General features: G+C 33.8%; 1 protein-coding gene across 2 annotated transcripts in view; it reads left to right on the top strand.

The window, feature by feature from the left end:
• Nucleotides 1-15468, top strand: part of LOC129976299 (fatty-acid amide hydrolase 2-B-like) — a 51372-nt gene that overhangs the window by 31846 nt on the left and 4058 nt on the right. For both annotated transcript variants that reach the window (XM_056089795.1, XM_056089794.1), the window contains exons 5-6: nucleotides 3204-3323; nucleotides 14539-14708. In XM_056089795.1, coding sequence (XP_055945770.1) covers nucleotides 3204-3323; nucleotides 14539-14708 — 290 coding nt within the window. The remainder of the gene's footprint in view (nucleotides 1-3203; nucleotides 3324-14538; nucleotides 14709-15468) is intronic.

Here is a 15468-nt window from a genome sequence, read left to right as displayed (position 1 = left end):
GATGTGCACATAACCTGGTGTATCTTTTTATTTCATTTAATTGAGTGACAAAAAACCTGCTGTAGAATTCTCTCTTTACGTAAACGATTGAATGTTCTTATGCAAAAATTACTTGCTTTCTTCATATCAAATCAGCTGCCTTTCGATATCTTTCAACATTCAAAACTGAAACTCGTAAGGATACCTATTGAAGCTTTTTAATACTATTAATAATTTATATGTTTGTCTTTGTAATAACGGAATAATTAACGGACGGAAGAATTATATGTAACGGAATTACAATAACGGAAAGAATTATATGTATTTGTATATTGCCGCACAAATAAGAATAGCTAGCAATCGCCATGGTTCAATTGGCATAGCATCTCAGTGCATTTGGTTGGTCCGTAGTTCAAATCGCAGCCACGGTGTTTTATCCAAAGACTGGAATTCCTTACCTTAAAATGTTATCTATTGTTTATCTAAGTTCTGGAATATTCTAGATCTTTCGAAAATATTCGAATATAATTATTCTCGAACGTTCTATATGTGTTTAAAAGCCGAGTCCCATCAGTTACGGGTAAGTTCTCAGTCTCCCGCTATTGTGGGTCGTTCTGATAAATCTAATTGTTTGTTTAAACGGCGTAGTTCTTTACATCTTCATGACAACATATATAAAAATTTGATATGCAGACATGGATCTCTAAAATTATGGAGGAAATATGTTTACGGGAAGTCTGTGTGTCTGTTCCAGCTCCATGGAAATATCTATGCTTGTGCATATAAAAATGACAATAAGATGGCGGCACTATTTGTTAGAGAATTTGATGACTAATTATTCGTAAAGATTTACAATAATTAAATTGTGTAGCAGTTGCATTACTCTTATCTTCTCTTTTGGATACTAGATGGCGATACCTGTTTAGGCCATCCCATATGTCATCCCATAGTGCATTGCGATTGTAATTGGAATGAGATGTGACGCTGAACTGTGAAGCCGCGCGCGTGAATGTTTTGTGTTTGTGCTTGTTTTAAGTGTGTGAATGTGATTATTAAAAGAAATGTTCCTAAAAACATTCGTCCTGTTGCTTCCTGCATGGATCAGAATAATCTACATACCACCACATTGGAGCCCCAAATGGAAATAGAAAATATTTGGAACAAAAAAATTCTACTTAACTGGACGCTAAATAAAACCGGTGGGGTGGTCTTCCCAAAACATTCTGGCTTACTCGCTAATAAATTTGTCTTGCTAGAGAATGCCTTACATGACACTGACATACAATAGTTACGAAATATTAACTTTTGGCGTGAAAGTATCATTTTTATTGTATCTATGGTGTTATGCTTGGCGAATTATTTGGCGATTAATCCCTGGCCTGAGATGAATAGTATCCGCAAATTGAATTTGTGATTTAAACACGATTGGGGATTTGTTTCAACCGATTGAAATAAAAATTTGACACAAAACTGAACTTTTTGTCAAAAAATCACACACCAAATTTGATATATTTAAGTCATTGTGTTTTTGAGTTGTCACGTTTATTTGCTTCTGAAAGTACAGACCGACAGACAGTCACCCCCCAGACAGTATTGGATTTGATGATTCATTTGGTAGGTGTCTACGCTTTGATGTTAAATCTGCGCACTAATTTTTATCTATCTAGCTCTCTTCGTTTTGTAATTATGTGTTAACTTCTAATCTAATAGGCGGACAGATGGACCTCCTCCGAACAGATTTTATTCAAAATTTGATAGAAATCTGCAAATTTGGTGGAAAGATTGCATAAAAAATTTCAACTGTCTAGCTCAAAACGTTTTTCAGTTATCTTTGTCACAGGCAGACATTTCTAAAAATGTGATTTTCGTACTCATTAAGGTCTAAAACGTGGGAATTCGTCAAATCACGAGTTCGATTTTTTTTTTTTTTTTTTTTTTTTTTTTTTGACGATTACTATACACTCTCTATACTACGTATACGAGAAAGCAAGAAGTGTTTTTAAAAATTACTTTTATTAAATTATTTCTTATTATTGCTCTGTATACAGTTATTTGTTATCGGATTATTTTAAATTTCAAAAATTAGGTTTATAAATAGCAATGCCTTGCTGCTCAATAAAATTGCAGATGAAATCTAAAATATTATAGAATATTTATCCAAATACCTAACTATGAGGATAAATGCTATGCTGTTGGAAATACTTCATATTATTACTGTACTATGTTAGTACTGTACGGGAAGCTATGCTGTTGAATATACTTCATGCTAGTTCTGTACTGTGTTTGTACTGTACGAGAAGCTATGCTGTTGGAAATACTTCATACTAGTACTGTACGAGAAGCTATGCTGTTGAATATACTTCATACTAGTACTGTACTGTGTTAGTACTGTACGAGAAGCTATGCTGTTGGAAATACTTCATACTAGTACTGTACGAGAAGCTGTGCTGTTGAATATACTTCATACTAGTTCAGTATTGTGCTAGTACTGTACGAGAAACTATGCTGTTGGAAATATTTCATACTAGTATTGTACAAGAGGCTATGCTGTTGAATATACTTCATACTAGTTCGGTACTGTGTTAGTACTGTACGAGAAACTATGCTGTTGGAAATATTTCATACTAGTATTGTACAAGAGGCTATGCTGTTGAATATACTTCATACTAGTTCGGTACTGTGTTAGTACTGTACGAGAAGCTATGCTGTTGGAAATACTTCATACTAGTACTGTACGAGTAGCTATGCTGTTGAATATACATCATATTAATTCTGTATTGTGCTACTACTGTACGAAAAGCTATGCTGTTGAATATACTTCATACTAGTTCTGTACTGTGCTAGTACTGTACGAGAAGCTATGCTGTTGAATATACTTCATACTAGTTATGTACTGTGCGAGAAACTATGCTATTGGAAATATTTCATACTAGTTTTGTACGAGAAGCTATGCTGTTGAATATACTTCATAGTAGTTCTGTACTGTGATAGTACTGTACAAGAAGCTGTGCTGTTGAATATACTTCATACTATGCTAGTACTGTACGAGAAGCTATGCTGTTGAATATACTTCATACTAGTTCTGTACTGTGCTAGTACTGTACGAGAAGCTATGCTGTTGAATATATTTCGTACTAGTTCTGTACTGTGCTAGTACTGTACGAGAAGCTGTGCTGTTGAATATACTTCATACTGGTACTGTCATGATTATTTTTGATTTGTAGGAGGGGAAGGTGCTATCATCACTTCCGCTGGTGCCCTTTTCGGCATCGGAAATGATATTGCTGGGAGCATTCGAATTCCTTCATCTTTCTGCGGAATTTATGGACACAAACCTTCGAAAGGTAAGTTTCTATCATAAATATCTTATTAACATTAACTGCTTTCATCCTAGCTTTTTCATTTTTATTTAAGTCTTCCAGTTTTTGCAAACGTTAAATTTTGTGATCAATTTTTTTTCTCCCCCTTTTTTCCCGATGATTTATAAAATCGTTGTGTGCAATTGTGTGTTCGCGATAGTAATGCACTTTCTTAATATTTTCAGAATTTAATTATCGTTTACTCGATTAATGCAATGACATTTTTATTTTGTGGAGGTAGTACAATCTGTTGGTGAATTTGAGGAAACAAAATTATTTTGAAATTCTTTTATTATTTATAAAAATGAATTTAATATAATTCCTAAAATATTTATGTAGGACTGGGTGGGACAAAATGCCCATTCAATCCCATTTGGATCAGTGTCTAGGGTACTGATTAAGAAAACTTTTAAAGAAAAACAAATAGTTTATTTACAGTAAACAAAATTAAAAGGATATTAACAATTAGGACGGGAAACATTATTTACATTAAAGTTAGAAGTAAAATATTTAGATGACACCAAGGGCGAAGCCTAACCAGATGTCTGCTCATAGCTAAGCTATGTAACGCCTCTCCTTCTCCGATCTGCTCTGCTCTCCTCTCCCCCCGAGCTAATGCCAACAGCTCGCTTTTTCAAATTTATGGTCACGTGACTTAGCACTTTCGATTAGTAGAACCCGTGGTGCCATCTATTACAATACAATAAAACTAAATTGAATTGGATGCATTTAGTATAACAGTGGAATGGTAATGGCCGCTAATTAAAACTCTACAACTCGGCCAATCCTGATAGAACGATGACCTCATCGTTGTTTACATGCTGGCACTCAAAATTGACATTAAATTCCACTCGGCCAAGCTGTTATTAAAGGAAACAAATTCAGAAATTCACTTTAAATACGTTGATACTTAATAGAGAAGAACGTTACACTAGTAGTAATAATTTGCTAAATGCATAACTGGAAAAAATGTATAAAATATAAATGCACAATTTAAAGGAAAACACAGTTTACATAATTGATGATAACTCAAGACAGAAGTTCACTACAAAAGAAAAATATAATGGACGGAGCATGGAAAAAAAACATACGTGCACATTCATTGAAGCACAATTATGTTAAAAGAATATAAAAATAGACATAAAAATGGAATACATTACAGAATAAAATACGGTTACTAACAATCGCCCTGATTTCGCTTTATTCAACCAGGTGAGTAAAATTTCATCATATCAGCTGACGACGTGGTCTGATTCGGACCTTCATGGTCGCCTATTTTTTCAACGTCGTACTTGTCTTTCGGCTTTACTTTTATAATTTTATATGGTCCTAAAAATCTAGGTCTTAGCTTTAGTCCAGTCCCGAATTGAGTTCGTTGAATGGCTACCAAATCCCCTTTCTGATATACTGGAGCTTTCTTGCGCTTTTTATCATAGTTCTTTTTATTTTCAGCCTGTATATTCTGGATGTTTGCTTTTGCGTCTTGCCGAAGTAGATCTCTCTGTTCTTGTAATTCTTCTATTAATTCTTCCAACAGTAAGTCTCGTATTCGGAGATCTTCTTTATTCCTCATTGTGGTGCCAATTAACAGTTCAAAAGGTGTCCACTTGGTACTGCGGTTTGAGGTACTGTTAAGAACTCTCTGTAGTTTGTCTACATGCTTGTACCATTTTGTAGGGTCATCTATTGACAATTTGGTCAAGACAGGTATGAGGGTGCGATGTACTCTTTCTACTTGGCCGTTTCCTCGAGGTACACCTGTTGTTGTTTGTAAATGCTGGATATTCTCGTCGATACAATATTCACTAAAGGCTGTAGAGGTGAATGCTGATCCTCTATCAGTGATAATTCTCCTTGGATTGCCAAACGTTTTCTGTTGTAGTCTTAATTTGTCAAGTGCGTCCTCGGTAGAAGTAGATTTGACAGGGTATAGCCAAGTAAATTTGGTAAATGCATCAACAACTGTTAGGATATGTTGATATTTCTTGTTCGTGGATGGCATAGGACCTATAAAATCGACATGATAGGTACTTAGTGGTATATCTTCTTTAGGAATAGGGTTTAAAAATCCTTCTTTCTTCCCACTTTTCTTATTCGCTAGTATACATGATACACAGTTCAGGATTACATTTTGTACTCGTTTGGTTAGATTTGGAATAAAGAATTCTTGCTTGATGATTTCTTCGGTCTTAGTTGTTGAAAAGTGTCCCTTTTCATGAGCTAATTTGATTAATTCGGTTTGCATATCTCTTGGAACAACTATTAATTCCCGACCATTTTCATATTTATATAAAATTTCGTTTCTTTCGAAAAAATTTTCTTGATTAACACTGCCGCTGATGGCCGATCTGAAATTTTGGACATTTTCATCCTCTTGCTGGGCTGTTTTCAATCTTGCTGTAATAGTTTCGTTTGATATTACCGCTACCGGATTTCTGCTTAGAGCATCTACATGTTGCATTCTTTTACCTGGTCGATGAATAATTTCGTAGTCAAATTCTTCTAACTGAAGTGCCCATCTGGCTATTCGAGTGACTAAGTCCTTTTTATCCATAGTCTTTTGGAAAGCGGAGCAGTCTGTAACAATCTTGAAGTGATTACCTAAAAGGTAGGTGTGAAATTTCTTAAGTGCGGTGACAATGGCGAGGACTTCTAATTCGTAGCTACTATACTTTTCTTCCGCTGGAGAGGTTTTATGAGACATGTATTGGATCGGATGCAGTTTTCTATCTTCGCCTTCTTGCAGTAAAATGGCTCCATACCCATGTTGACTTGCGTCCGTATGTAGTTCTGTTTTTCTTCCTTGTCGAAATATATTTAACACTGGACCTTCTGTTAATATTTTCTTGAGCTTTTCGAATGCTTCAAATTGTGGCTGGTTAAACACAAATGGAGTATCCTTTCTAGTCAGGTCACTCAGTGGTTTTGCTATCTTTGAATACTGAGGAATGAACTTGCGAAAATAGCCGGTTAGGCCAAGGAAACTTTGAACTTGTTTGACCGTTGTCGGTACTGGAAATTTTTTTACTGCTAACGTTTTCGCTGTTGACGGACGGATTGTCCCGTTTTCGACGATGTGACCTAAAAACTCTACTCTCTTCTGCAGAAATTGACATTTTTGAAATTTTATTTCTAAGCCAAATTTGGAAGCTACTTCAAACACTTTCTTTAACTTTTCGAGCCCTTCAATTTCGTCTTTAGCTGGAATTATTAAGTCGTCCATGTAAATTATCACAATGCCTTTACGCATAAGTTCTCGGAAAATACTGTACACATACCTCTGGAACACGCTAGGACTGGTACTCAGACCAAAAGGTACCTTGTTGAATTCGAATTGTCCATCAGGAACTACAAAAGACGTGAAGTGTTTACAGTTTTCGTTTACGTCGACATGAAAAAATCCGTTTCTTAAATCAAGGGTAGTGTATACTTTAGCTTCTTGGAGTTTATCCAAAACGTCTTCTATTAACGGCAATGGGAAACGGTCTTTGATGAGCTTTTTGTTTAATTTTCTATAATCGATGCATAACCTAGTAGTACCATCTTTTTTCTTTACTAATACGATTGGACTCGCGTACTCAGATGAGCTGGTTCTGATTATCCCTTGTTCTAACCATTCGTCGATTTGTTTATTCACTGCTTGATTCTCTGGAAATGAGAGTCTTCTTGCAGGTTGGTAAACTGGAATATCGTCCTTTAAAATAATTCTCATGGATACATCCGTACTTTCAGTTTTTTCTGGTTTGTAACTGGAAATTAGCTCCGATAATTCTTTTCTTACTTCTGGACTAGAAATGTGCTCTATTTCGATTTCATCTTTTGGTCTTGCCTCATATAGCTGTGCATGCATGGAAAATATTTCTACGTCTTCTCTTCTTCGAAATTTAACACCTTCTTTGGCGAAGTCAAGTGAGGCTTGTTCTAAGATGTCTGAACCAATAATTGCCTGAAAATCTAAATATGACGTAGGCACCACATGCCATGTCAGAGAATATTTTTGTCCATCTAATTCGATATCTTGCCGAAATGACCCTTTTGTTTTGACTTGTGATTTTCCTAAACCAGATAATATAATCGTTTCTCTCGAGAGTTCTGAAGGTTTGATGATTTGTTTGCAAATATCTTCTCGGAGGAGTGTGACTGAACTACCAGTGTCGATTAATGCATAGAAATTTTTGCTTCTTAAAGCTACTTTTCTTGTTCTCATTTTCTCTCGTGAAAGTTCAGAGCAAACTTGTACAATAGGCGCCAAAGGCTTATTACTTTTCGTATTTTTGGGTCGTCGTGGACAATCTACGCCAAAATGTCCTAGTGTCTGGCAGTAACAACAATTCACAGGTCTCCATGGTTTATTCTTCTCGACGCATGAGTTTCTATTTAGCTGCAAAGGTCTCTTCTCGAACTTGTCATTTCCATCCCGGAAATTCGCTGGTCTTCGTGGGTAATTCTGAAATTTATTTGCTCCTTGAACTTCATCTTTCCTTCTGAAGAATAGATCTGGTGCTTTTGGTTTCAATGTCCTCCTGACATCGTCATATTGCTCGAATTTTCTCGCCACATCAGCAGGTGAATTTATGGATGACCACTCATCAAGAAAGTGATTCTGTAACTCTGGTGGTGCCTTCCGTTTCATCTGGTCAGCGATAATAAGTTCACGTAACTTCTCGTAGGTGTCTATTTTCAGCCCTGTTACCCATCCGTCAAAATAAGTCTGCAATTCATGATAGAAATCTTGCCATGTTTTCTCAGGAGCTTTTTGATGTGAAACAAACAACTGTCGAAATTTCTCCGGTGACAACTTGAATCTCTGTAACAACAGATTCTTCACATGTTCGTAATCGTTCGATTTTTCCTCAGGTTCTCGAGCAATTAAATGAGCAATCTCCAGAGGAATTAATCCTAGTAGCTTCTGGACCCATTGCTCTTTTGGCAATAACGCCAAATTGGCATGGTGCTCAAATAGCGTTAAATTTAAACTTATGTCATCTTTCATGTTGAATCGGTGGAACATCTCTTGCGAAGCCTTATTCGTTATTGAAGTATCTGCCGAGTTTCCATGACCAACATTTCTTTGAGCTCGGATTCTCCACTTCTGAAGTTCGTGCTCACGTTCCTCCTTCCGCAATCGCTCTTCTCTTTCGTTTTGTTTTTCTACTTCTGCTAGATGTCTGTCCTCAATGATACTATCTAACATCGCTTTGGCATCTTCCTCATCATAATCTTCGCTTTTCAAAATCAGATCTTTAATTTTGGGTTTCGTCAAGTCGGATTCAACAGATACGCCGAATTGTTTCGCGAGAGCAATTAAATCTTCTTTCTTGCCTTTTAGTAAGAAAGCCATTTTGAGAGAAAAAGGGACCTGGTGCCAAACTGTATTAATTTTGAAATGTATCTAAAATTCTCTATGCTTTGGCGTATTCAATTAAATGCCAAATTAGATTAGTTTCGCTTCAAACTCGAAATTAAAAATTAATCTTTGGGAAATTTAAAACCAATTCTTTAAAACTATATCTCAAAATGCACAAATTAGTTTTAAAACAGTTCCACTCTGAAATTATAGATTGAAAAAAATGACACTGATAATAACTTTCAAAATAATGCTAGTGACAATAAAACAATTGTAAAGTAGAAAAGCCCAAAATTACATCAAAATATTAGTAAAATTCAAAATTAAATCAAAATAAAAGTAAGATTCAAAATTAATTCAAAATATAAGCAAAATTCAAAATTAATTCAAAATATAAGCAAAATTCAAAATTAATTCAAAATATAAGCAAAATTCAAAATTAAATCAAAAATATTGTTCGAATTTAAACCGAAAGTGAATGAATTATCTACAACATTGGTATATAAAACAATATTTTTAACAATTCGACTGGTTTCCTTAATTCAAAATGCTATTGGAATGAATAGAAGATAAAATACTTTATTAGAAAACCATGATTAACTTTCAGCAATAAATTTCAGATAGTAAGAATATCGGATATTTCATTTGAGATCACAAGTAAAATATTAAAAAAAAAATCTCTTTCGTTAATATTAATTTATGCAGCTAGGAAAAATTATTTGAATATCAGTTAAGTTTCCTTCGACACGATATATATATATATACTTTCGTTTCCTTTTTAAGGATATCGGAATGAATCCGATAAAATGAACCCGTACAAAAATCTAGCATAAAATAATATACACAAATAATAAGAAAAAAGATTTCATACAAGTGGAACTCTTGATTTGGACTCTGGAATCCTAAGGCGCGCCACTCGAGGTCATTGCCCTGCCGTTGATTCGGCGATTGGAAGGGAGGAAGGAATGAGGTTTGTTTTTCCGGCGTATGCTCCTGAACGGATTCTTAGCTTGTGCCGGGTTAACAAAAATCAAACTCGAATATCAATCAATAGAAAAACAGAATAGTGCATACAAATTTCAAAAAAAACAAGTTAAATTCAGAACTCAAAACAGAAAAAATATTTTTTTTTCAATAAAATAATAATTTTTAATTAATCAATAGTTTACTTATAATTAATTTCCCTACGTTTATTATAGAATAGACACTTCAAAAACAAAACTGAAATCTGTTACTATATATATCAAACACATTAATGAAGCTGAAATTTTTATACACAACAGTTATCAATGGATTTAAACAAATGGATTGTTACATATATTTAAATAAAAAGAACTGGAGAGCGTCAATAGATTACTTTCAGGTCGGCGATTCAATTCTGGAACGTAGACAAAATATTTCAAAGTACTTACGCGAATCTTGCTCAGTAGCTGTATGCGACGACACAACGTTTTATATTTTACTCGGCGGTGCACACTTCTTTTCGGTGTTTCGATAATTTTTCCGTTGATGATGCTTTCCAGGTAAGATTTTTTGACTGATGATGCTTTTGAGACACAATTTTTTCACTGATGACGCTTTTGACATTTGATATGCAAGAACACACATTCTTCCGTTGCACAGGTGGGGACCCTTCCGTTGTATACTTATTTGAAGAGGAGACTGGATGCTGGAGTTTTCTTTAACGTTGATTCAAAATCCGGGCCGTGCCCCCAAGTTTGTAGGACTGGGTGGGACAAAATGCCCATTCAATCCCATTTGGATCAGTGTCTAGGGTACTGATTAAGAAAACTTTTAAAGAAAAACAAATAGTTTATTTACAGTAAACAAAATTAAAAGGATATTAACAATTAGGACGGGAAACATTATTTACATTAAAGTTAGAAGTAAAATATTTAGATGACACCAAGGGCGAAGCCTAACCAGATGTCTGCTCATAGCTAAGCTATGTAACGCCTCTCCTTCTCCGATCTGCTCTGCTCTCCTCTCCCCCCGAGCTAATGCCAACAGCTCGCTTTTTCAAATTTATGGTCACGTGACCTAGCACTTTCGATTAGTAGAACCCGTGGTGCCATCTATTACAATACAATAAAACTAAATTGAATTGGATGCATTTAGTATAACAGTGGAATGGTAATGGCCGCTAATTAAAACTCTACATTTATAATATTAGAAATTAGAAAATAATTAAAATAAAAAAATGCTTAATATTATTATTTTAAGCTCATCGCTAATAGTTTAGTGAAATAACAAAGATATATTTTAAAAATTATTTTTAATTAATTTATTAATACGATTTTTTATTTTGGTTTCTAGAACGAAAAGAATTTAAATTTCAGTGAATGAATCGGTAGAATATACTTGGATGAACGACCTTGAGGTGAGATCAATAATGATAAAATGATTCATAGGTACATACTAGAGTTCATTAAGTTAAGAGAATACCATGAATTAAACAAATAAAGCGTACGAACCTTTGAATCTGACCGGAGATCGTTGTTTGTTATGCCTTTCTAATACGCCCCAAATCTTCTTTACAAGAGTGAAACATATCGGGACCTAATGTTAGTCAAGATAAATGTTGGGATAGATGTCAAGAATGTTATTTTCAATGACTACCTTGAAGAAGACTGGAATGAACGACCTTGGCGGAGATCAGTGATGTTAAAATAGTTCATTAGCACATGCTAGAGTTCATTAAAAATAACAGAATACCCTATGTTGAATAAATAAACTTTTAATTCGATGGAATAGATTTCAGTTTGTTATGCCTTTCTAATATGTTGTCGTTCTGTAAACATTTTGGCTTGGGACTTGCTGATGGCCAATTTATATGTTGTAACCCATGCTCGTGGAACTAATATTGAACAGTTCCTGTGATGGCGCTGTATGATGGTCTTTTTTATCTATAAATGAATCCTTATATATGTGTAAAAATTCAGCACTGCAGAAGGGTCTTTATGGGCAAGAGTATTTATATATGCTTTAGGTAACAGTATAAGCCATAACTAGCCAGAAACAGAAACTAAGCAGCCAAGCTTAGGTAGCTTATATAAGCCATAATTAAGAGAAAAAAAAACCAAAATGTATTCATTGTTATCGTCTTGAGCAAGTTCAAACGATTTTGTTGAAACTCGCATGCGAATTAATTACGATTGGATAAATATTTATGAGTTTTTAATTCACTGGGCAAAATTTATAGTTATGTTGTATAAAAATTTATTCGCTATAAGATTGTATTTAGGAATCATTCACGAGTTTAATGCGATTGAACTTCAAGTGATCCATACTCGGAATTAAATTTCATCTTTTGAAGGGTTGAACAGAAAATAGTTATACTTCCATTTCAACTATAAGGTATCTTTTTAAATTTGATGATAAAGATAGAATGCGAAATTTAAGCATGAATTTATTGATGAGAGATAACATTAAGATTCAAATTTAACGTAACCGCATTAAATTGAAACTAGGGATTGCAATACCGGACCAAAATTTAAATACCGGTATTCGGTATTTTTTAGATCTTAATACCGGGATACCGGTTTTAATACCGGTATCCCGGTATTAAGAAAATTTAGAAAAAAGAAAGGTATTAGAAATTTTAGAAAAAAGAAAGAAAACAAGGTGTTTCTTTGTTTTATTTGCCAATTTTATAGCAGAGTGTAAACATCACAAAAAATAATATGGAACTTATAAATTATAACAGTATATAAAGAATCACAAAAAAGTAAAGGGACAACTTATTTATTTTGATCACAAAAAAAGTGTAATTATCGGAATTCATTCTGCGGTACTATTACAAATTTTTGAAATGTGATCTAAAAAACATGATGCATCAATTGTACTGTCGTTAAAGCTGAAAAGTAATTTTGTGTAAAAATTACCAGCTGTCGAAAACGCTCTTTCGGCATGTACGCTAGTTGGTGATACTGTTAGCAATACGCGATATACTTTTACTAAGTATTTACCTCTAAATTCCTCATCTTCAAATAAATCAATTTTTCGTCGGATGGTTTTGGATATAGCTGATTTCTGTATTGTATTTTGGTTCGTTGAATTTTTTTTTATTTATTGCTAATTCTAATTTTTGTTCAAGAGATAATTCCTTTTCACTATCGACAATAGTGTTATCATATTCTTCGATAACTGAACCGAATTCTTCTGAATGTGGATAGGTTTGTAGGTAAAAAATTGTAAGAAAATTTACTATAAACTTAATCAGATTTGAATTGATTATTTTCTTTTCTTCTTTTTCATTTTCATTTTTAAAATCATTATAATTATGTAAATACCATAAGACATTTTCTATTTCGGTATGCCTTTCTTCTGTGCGATTTTTCAATGTAATATGTAATTCTTCAGATAGTGATGTGTGCTGTTCTTTCATGATTGCAACATGAAATGTATTGTTGCATTAGCTGTTAATAAATTAAAATCTCTCAGCCATAATGCCTCTATAGTCAGTTTTATTGGAAGTAGAGCTGATATAGTTCTGGATATTAAGTCGAATTCACTGTCTGAAAAATTAATTTGCAGGTTTAAGTCGATTACTGCTTTTTGGATTGGATTTCTAAATTTCAAAAACCGTTCCATCATTAGGAGTAAACTGTTCCAACGTGTCTTAGAATCTATTATTAACATATATTCTGTTTTATTTTCAGTTAGTATATATTTTTGTAATATGGCATTTTTTGTAGGGGAACGTTTAAATATCTTAACAATTTTTCGAACTTTATAAATTATAGGAAGCAATTCTTGATGGGTTAATATTTCATCCTCATTAGCAATATCAACTTCCACAATTACATTGTCATTATCTTCATTGTCAATATCACTCTCACTCTTACTCTCTTCAATGTCGGAATCCGAAGTTTCTATATCCACAATATTTGGATTCTTCTGTTCTTTATTTTTTTGGTATAATACATCCTAATTGAATTCCAAGAGCATAGCACAATTGCTGATTTGCACCAATCAACTTTCCAACTTTTTTCATAACTGTTGCTCCATTAGTCGTTATGGATACAATATCTTCTTTCAGGGATAATCCATGTTTCGCTAATTTAGATTTAAGCCATTAATTGGATAATTAATTTCGCCCGTTAGGGAGACATAAAAACAAAAACGTATACTATTTTGCTATGTTGGAGACAATTTAAAAAATTTCTAGTAAATACCGAAAAACCGGTATTTAAACTTGTGAATACCGGTATTACGAAATTGTAAAATGGCTCAAAATACCGGTATTCGGTATCCCGGTATACCGGTATTGCAATCCCTAATTGAAACGTATTGGGGGCAATAACTGCTGGAGCCAAGTTACAAATATTGTAATTGGTCTTTTCAATTCAAGATTATAAGTAAATAAATAGGTAGATTTTAAGAAAGGTGTTGACGGAGCGCCTAGCTCGAGATGGGTTTATCTCCATTTATGATAAATATATGAATGCTTTGTTTTAAAATCTACTGCAATTAACAGATTCCTTTATGATTAATGGAGCATCTCGCCTCTTCAAGGTCCTACCTTCATATTGACGAAAAATTGCAGAGAGCCTAGATTTTCGCATACTGACTAAATTGGATACTTATACTTAAAAGAGCGTGAAAAGAGAATTGATGTAGTAGACAGAGAGCATCAAGTCTAATGTATAGGTTAGGGCCTTGATGAAGACCATGGACAGATTCTTTTAACTCCTTATAGCGTATCCATAGGATTGGTTTAAATTTAAAATATTCTTGCTGCAAAGTCGCCACAAACTTTCCTACCCAGATAATTTAGTTCGAATATCTCTTTAATGCAAATAACCAGTCTATTGTTTATTCTGTCATGTTTTTGTATTTTGTTTCTTTTAGGTGTAATATCTAACTGGGGGACCTTCCCTTTTTGTCAAATAAGAACAGAACACCCTGACAGAACTATTGAATTTGTAAGCACCGGACCTATGTGTCGCTACGCTCAAGATTTGCCACTGCTAGTGAAAGTCTTGTCTGACAACGACCAAAGGTTGCAGCTAGACACAAAGGTGAATTCTATTTTTCTATTCCATTTTTATTTACGAAGAATAAAATGAGAAGGAATTGTAATCACCAAAGAATTCGACTAGGAGATTTGGAATATTTTTCTCATTTTAGGCCTTTATGGAACCGAAAGACATTTATGCAATCATACTTCTTTTTCTTAAAATAATTATAAAACGCAAAGAAGAGTGAAATTAAGTATGCCATCTATGTACAAAAATTGTGAAATTCTAAATTTTGAAAGGTATTTCTTGACGGAATGATGGTCTATTTGGCTTTGCCAAAATGCTAGACATTTTATTTAGAAAATTCGGAATATGTTTTTATTACTAGAATTAGAAATATTTTTCAAATTTTGGATTCAGTCCATCAATAGGATGACAGTCTTTTGATTTAAGTATTGGTATGATGTGAAAATATTAACTCCAAAAACGTCGCACTCTAGATGAAGTAATTTAATGCATAATCTCCAAAATGAAATTCTTCATCAATGTCTCATTTTTAGACGAAATCTGTCAGCTGGTAGACAGATGCTCATTTGTTTATCTTTACATGTATACAATGTAATATACAAAGTATCCACTAAAATCTTTTACATTATCTAAAGAAAGGCGGCGGATGCAGGTAAAAACTTGCTGTCCAGGTATAGTACAGTGACCATATTCTACACTTCGGGATCAGTTGCAGTGCTACCTGACATCAAACAACAGAGTTAATGTTCCTGTTTGAAGAATGTTGCAAAATAGGGGAAAAAAGCAGATACAA

The sequence above is a fragment of the Argiope bruennichi genome, chromosome 7 (genome assembly GCF_947563725.1).
Source record: "Argiope bruennichi chromosome 7, qqArgBrue1.1, whole genome shotgun sequence".
In the NCBI taxonomy this organism is placed as follows: domain Eukaryota; kingdom Metazoa; phylum Arthropoda; class Arachnida; order Araneae; family Araneidae; genus Argiope; species Argiope bruennichi.
The sequence above is the reverse complement of the archived record's forward strand: the minus strand, read 5'-3'. Positions and strand labels throughout refer to the sequence as shown.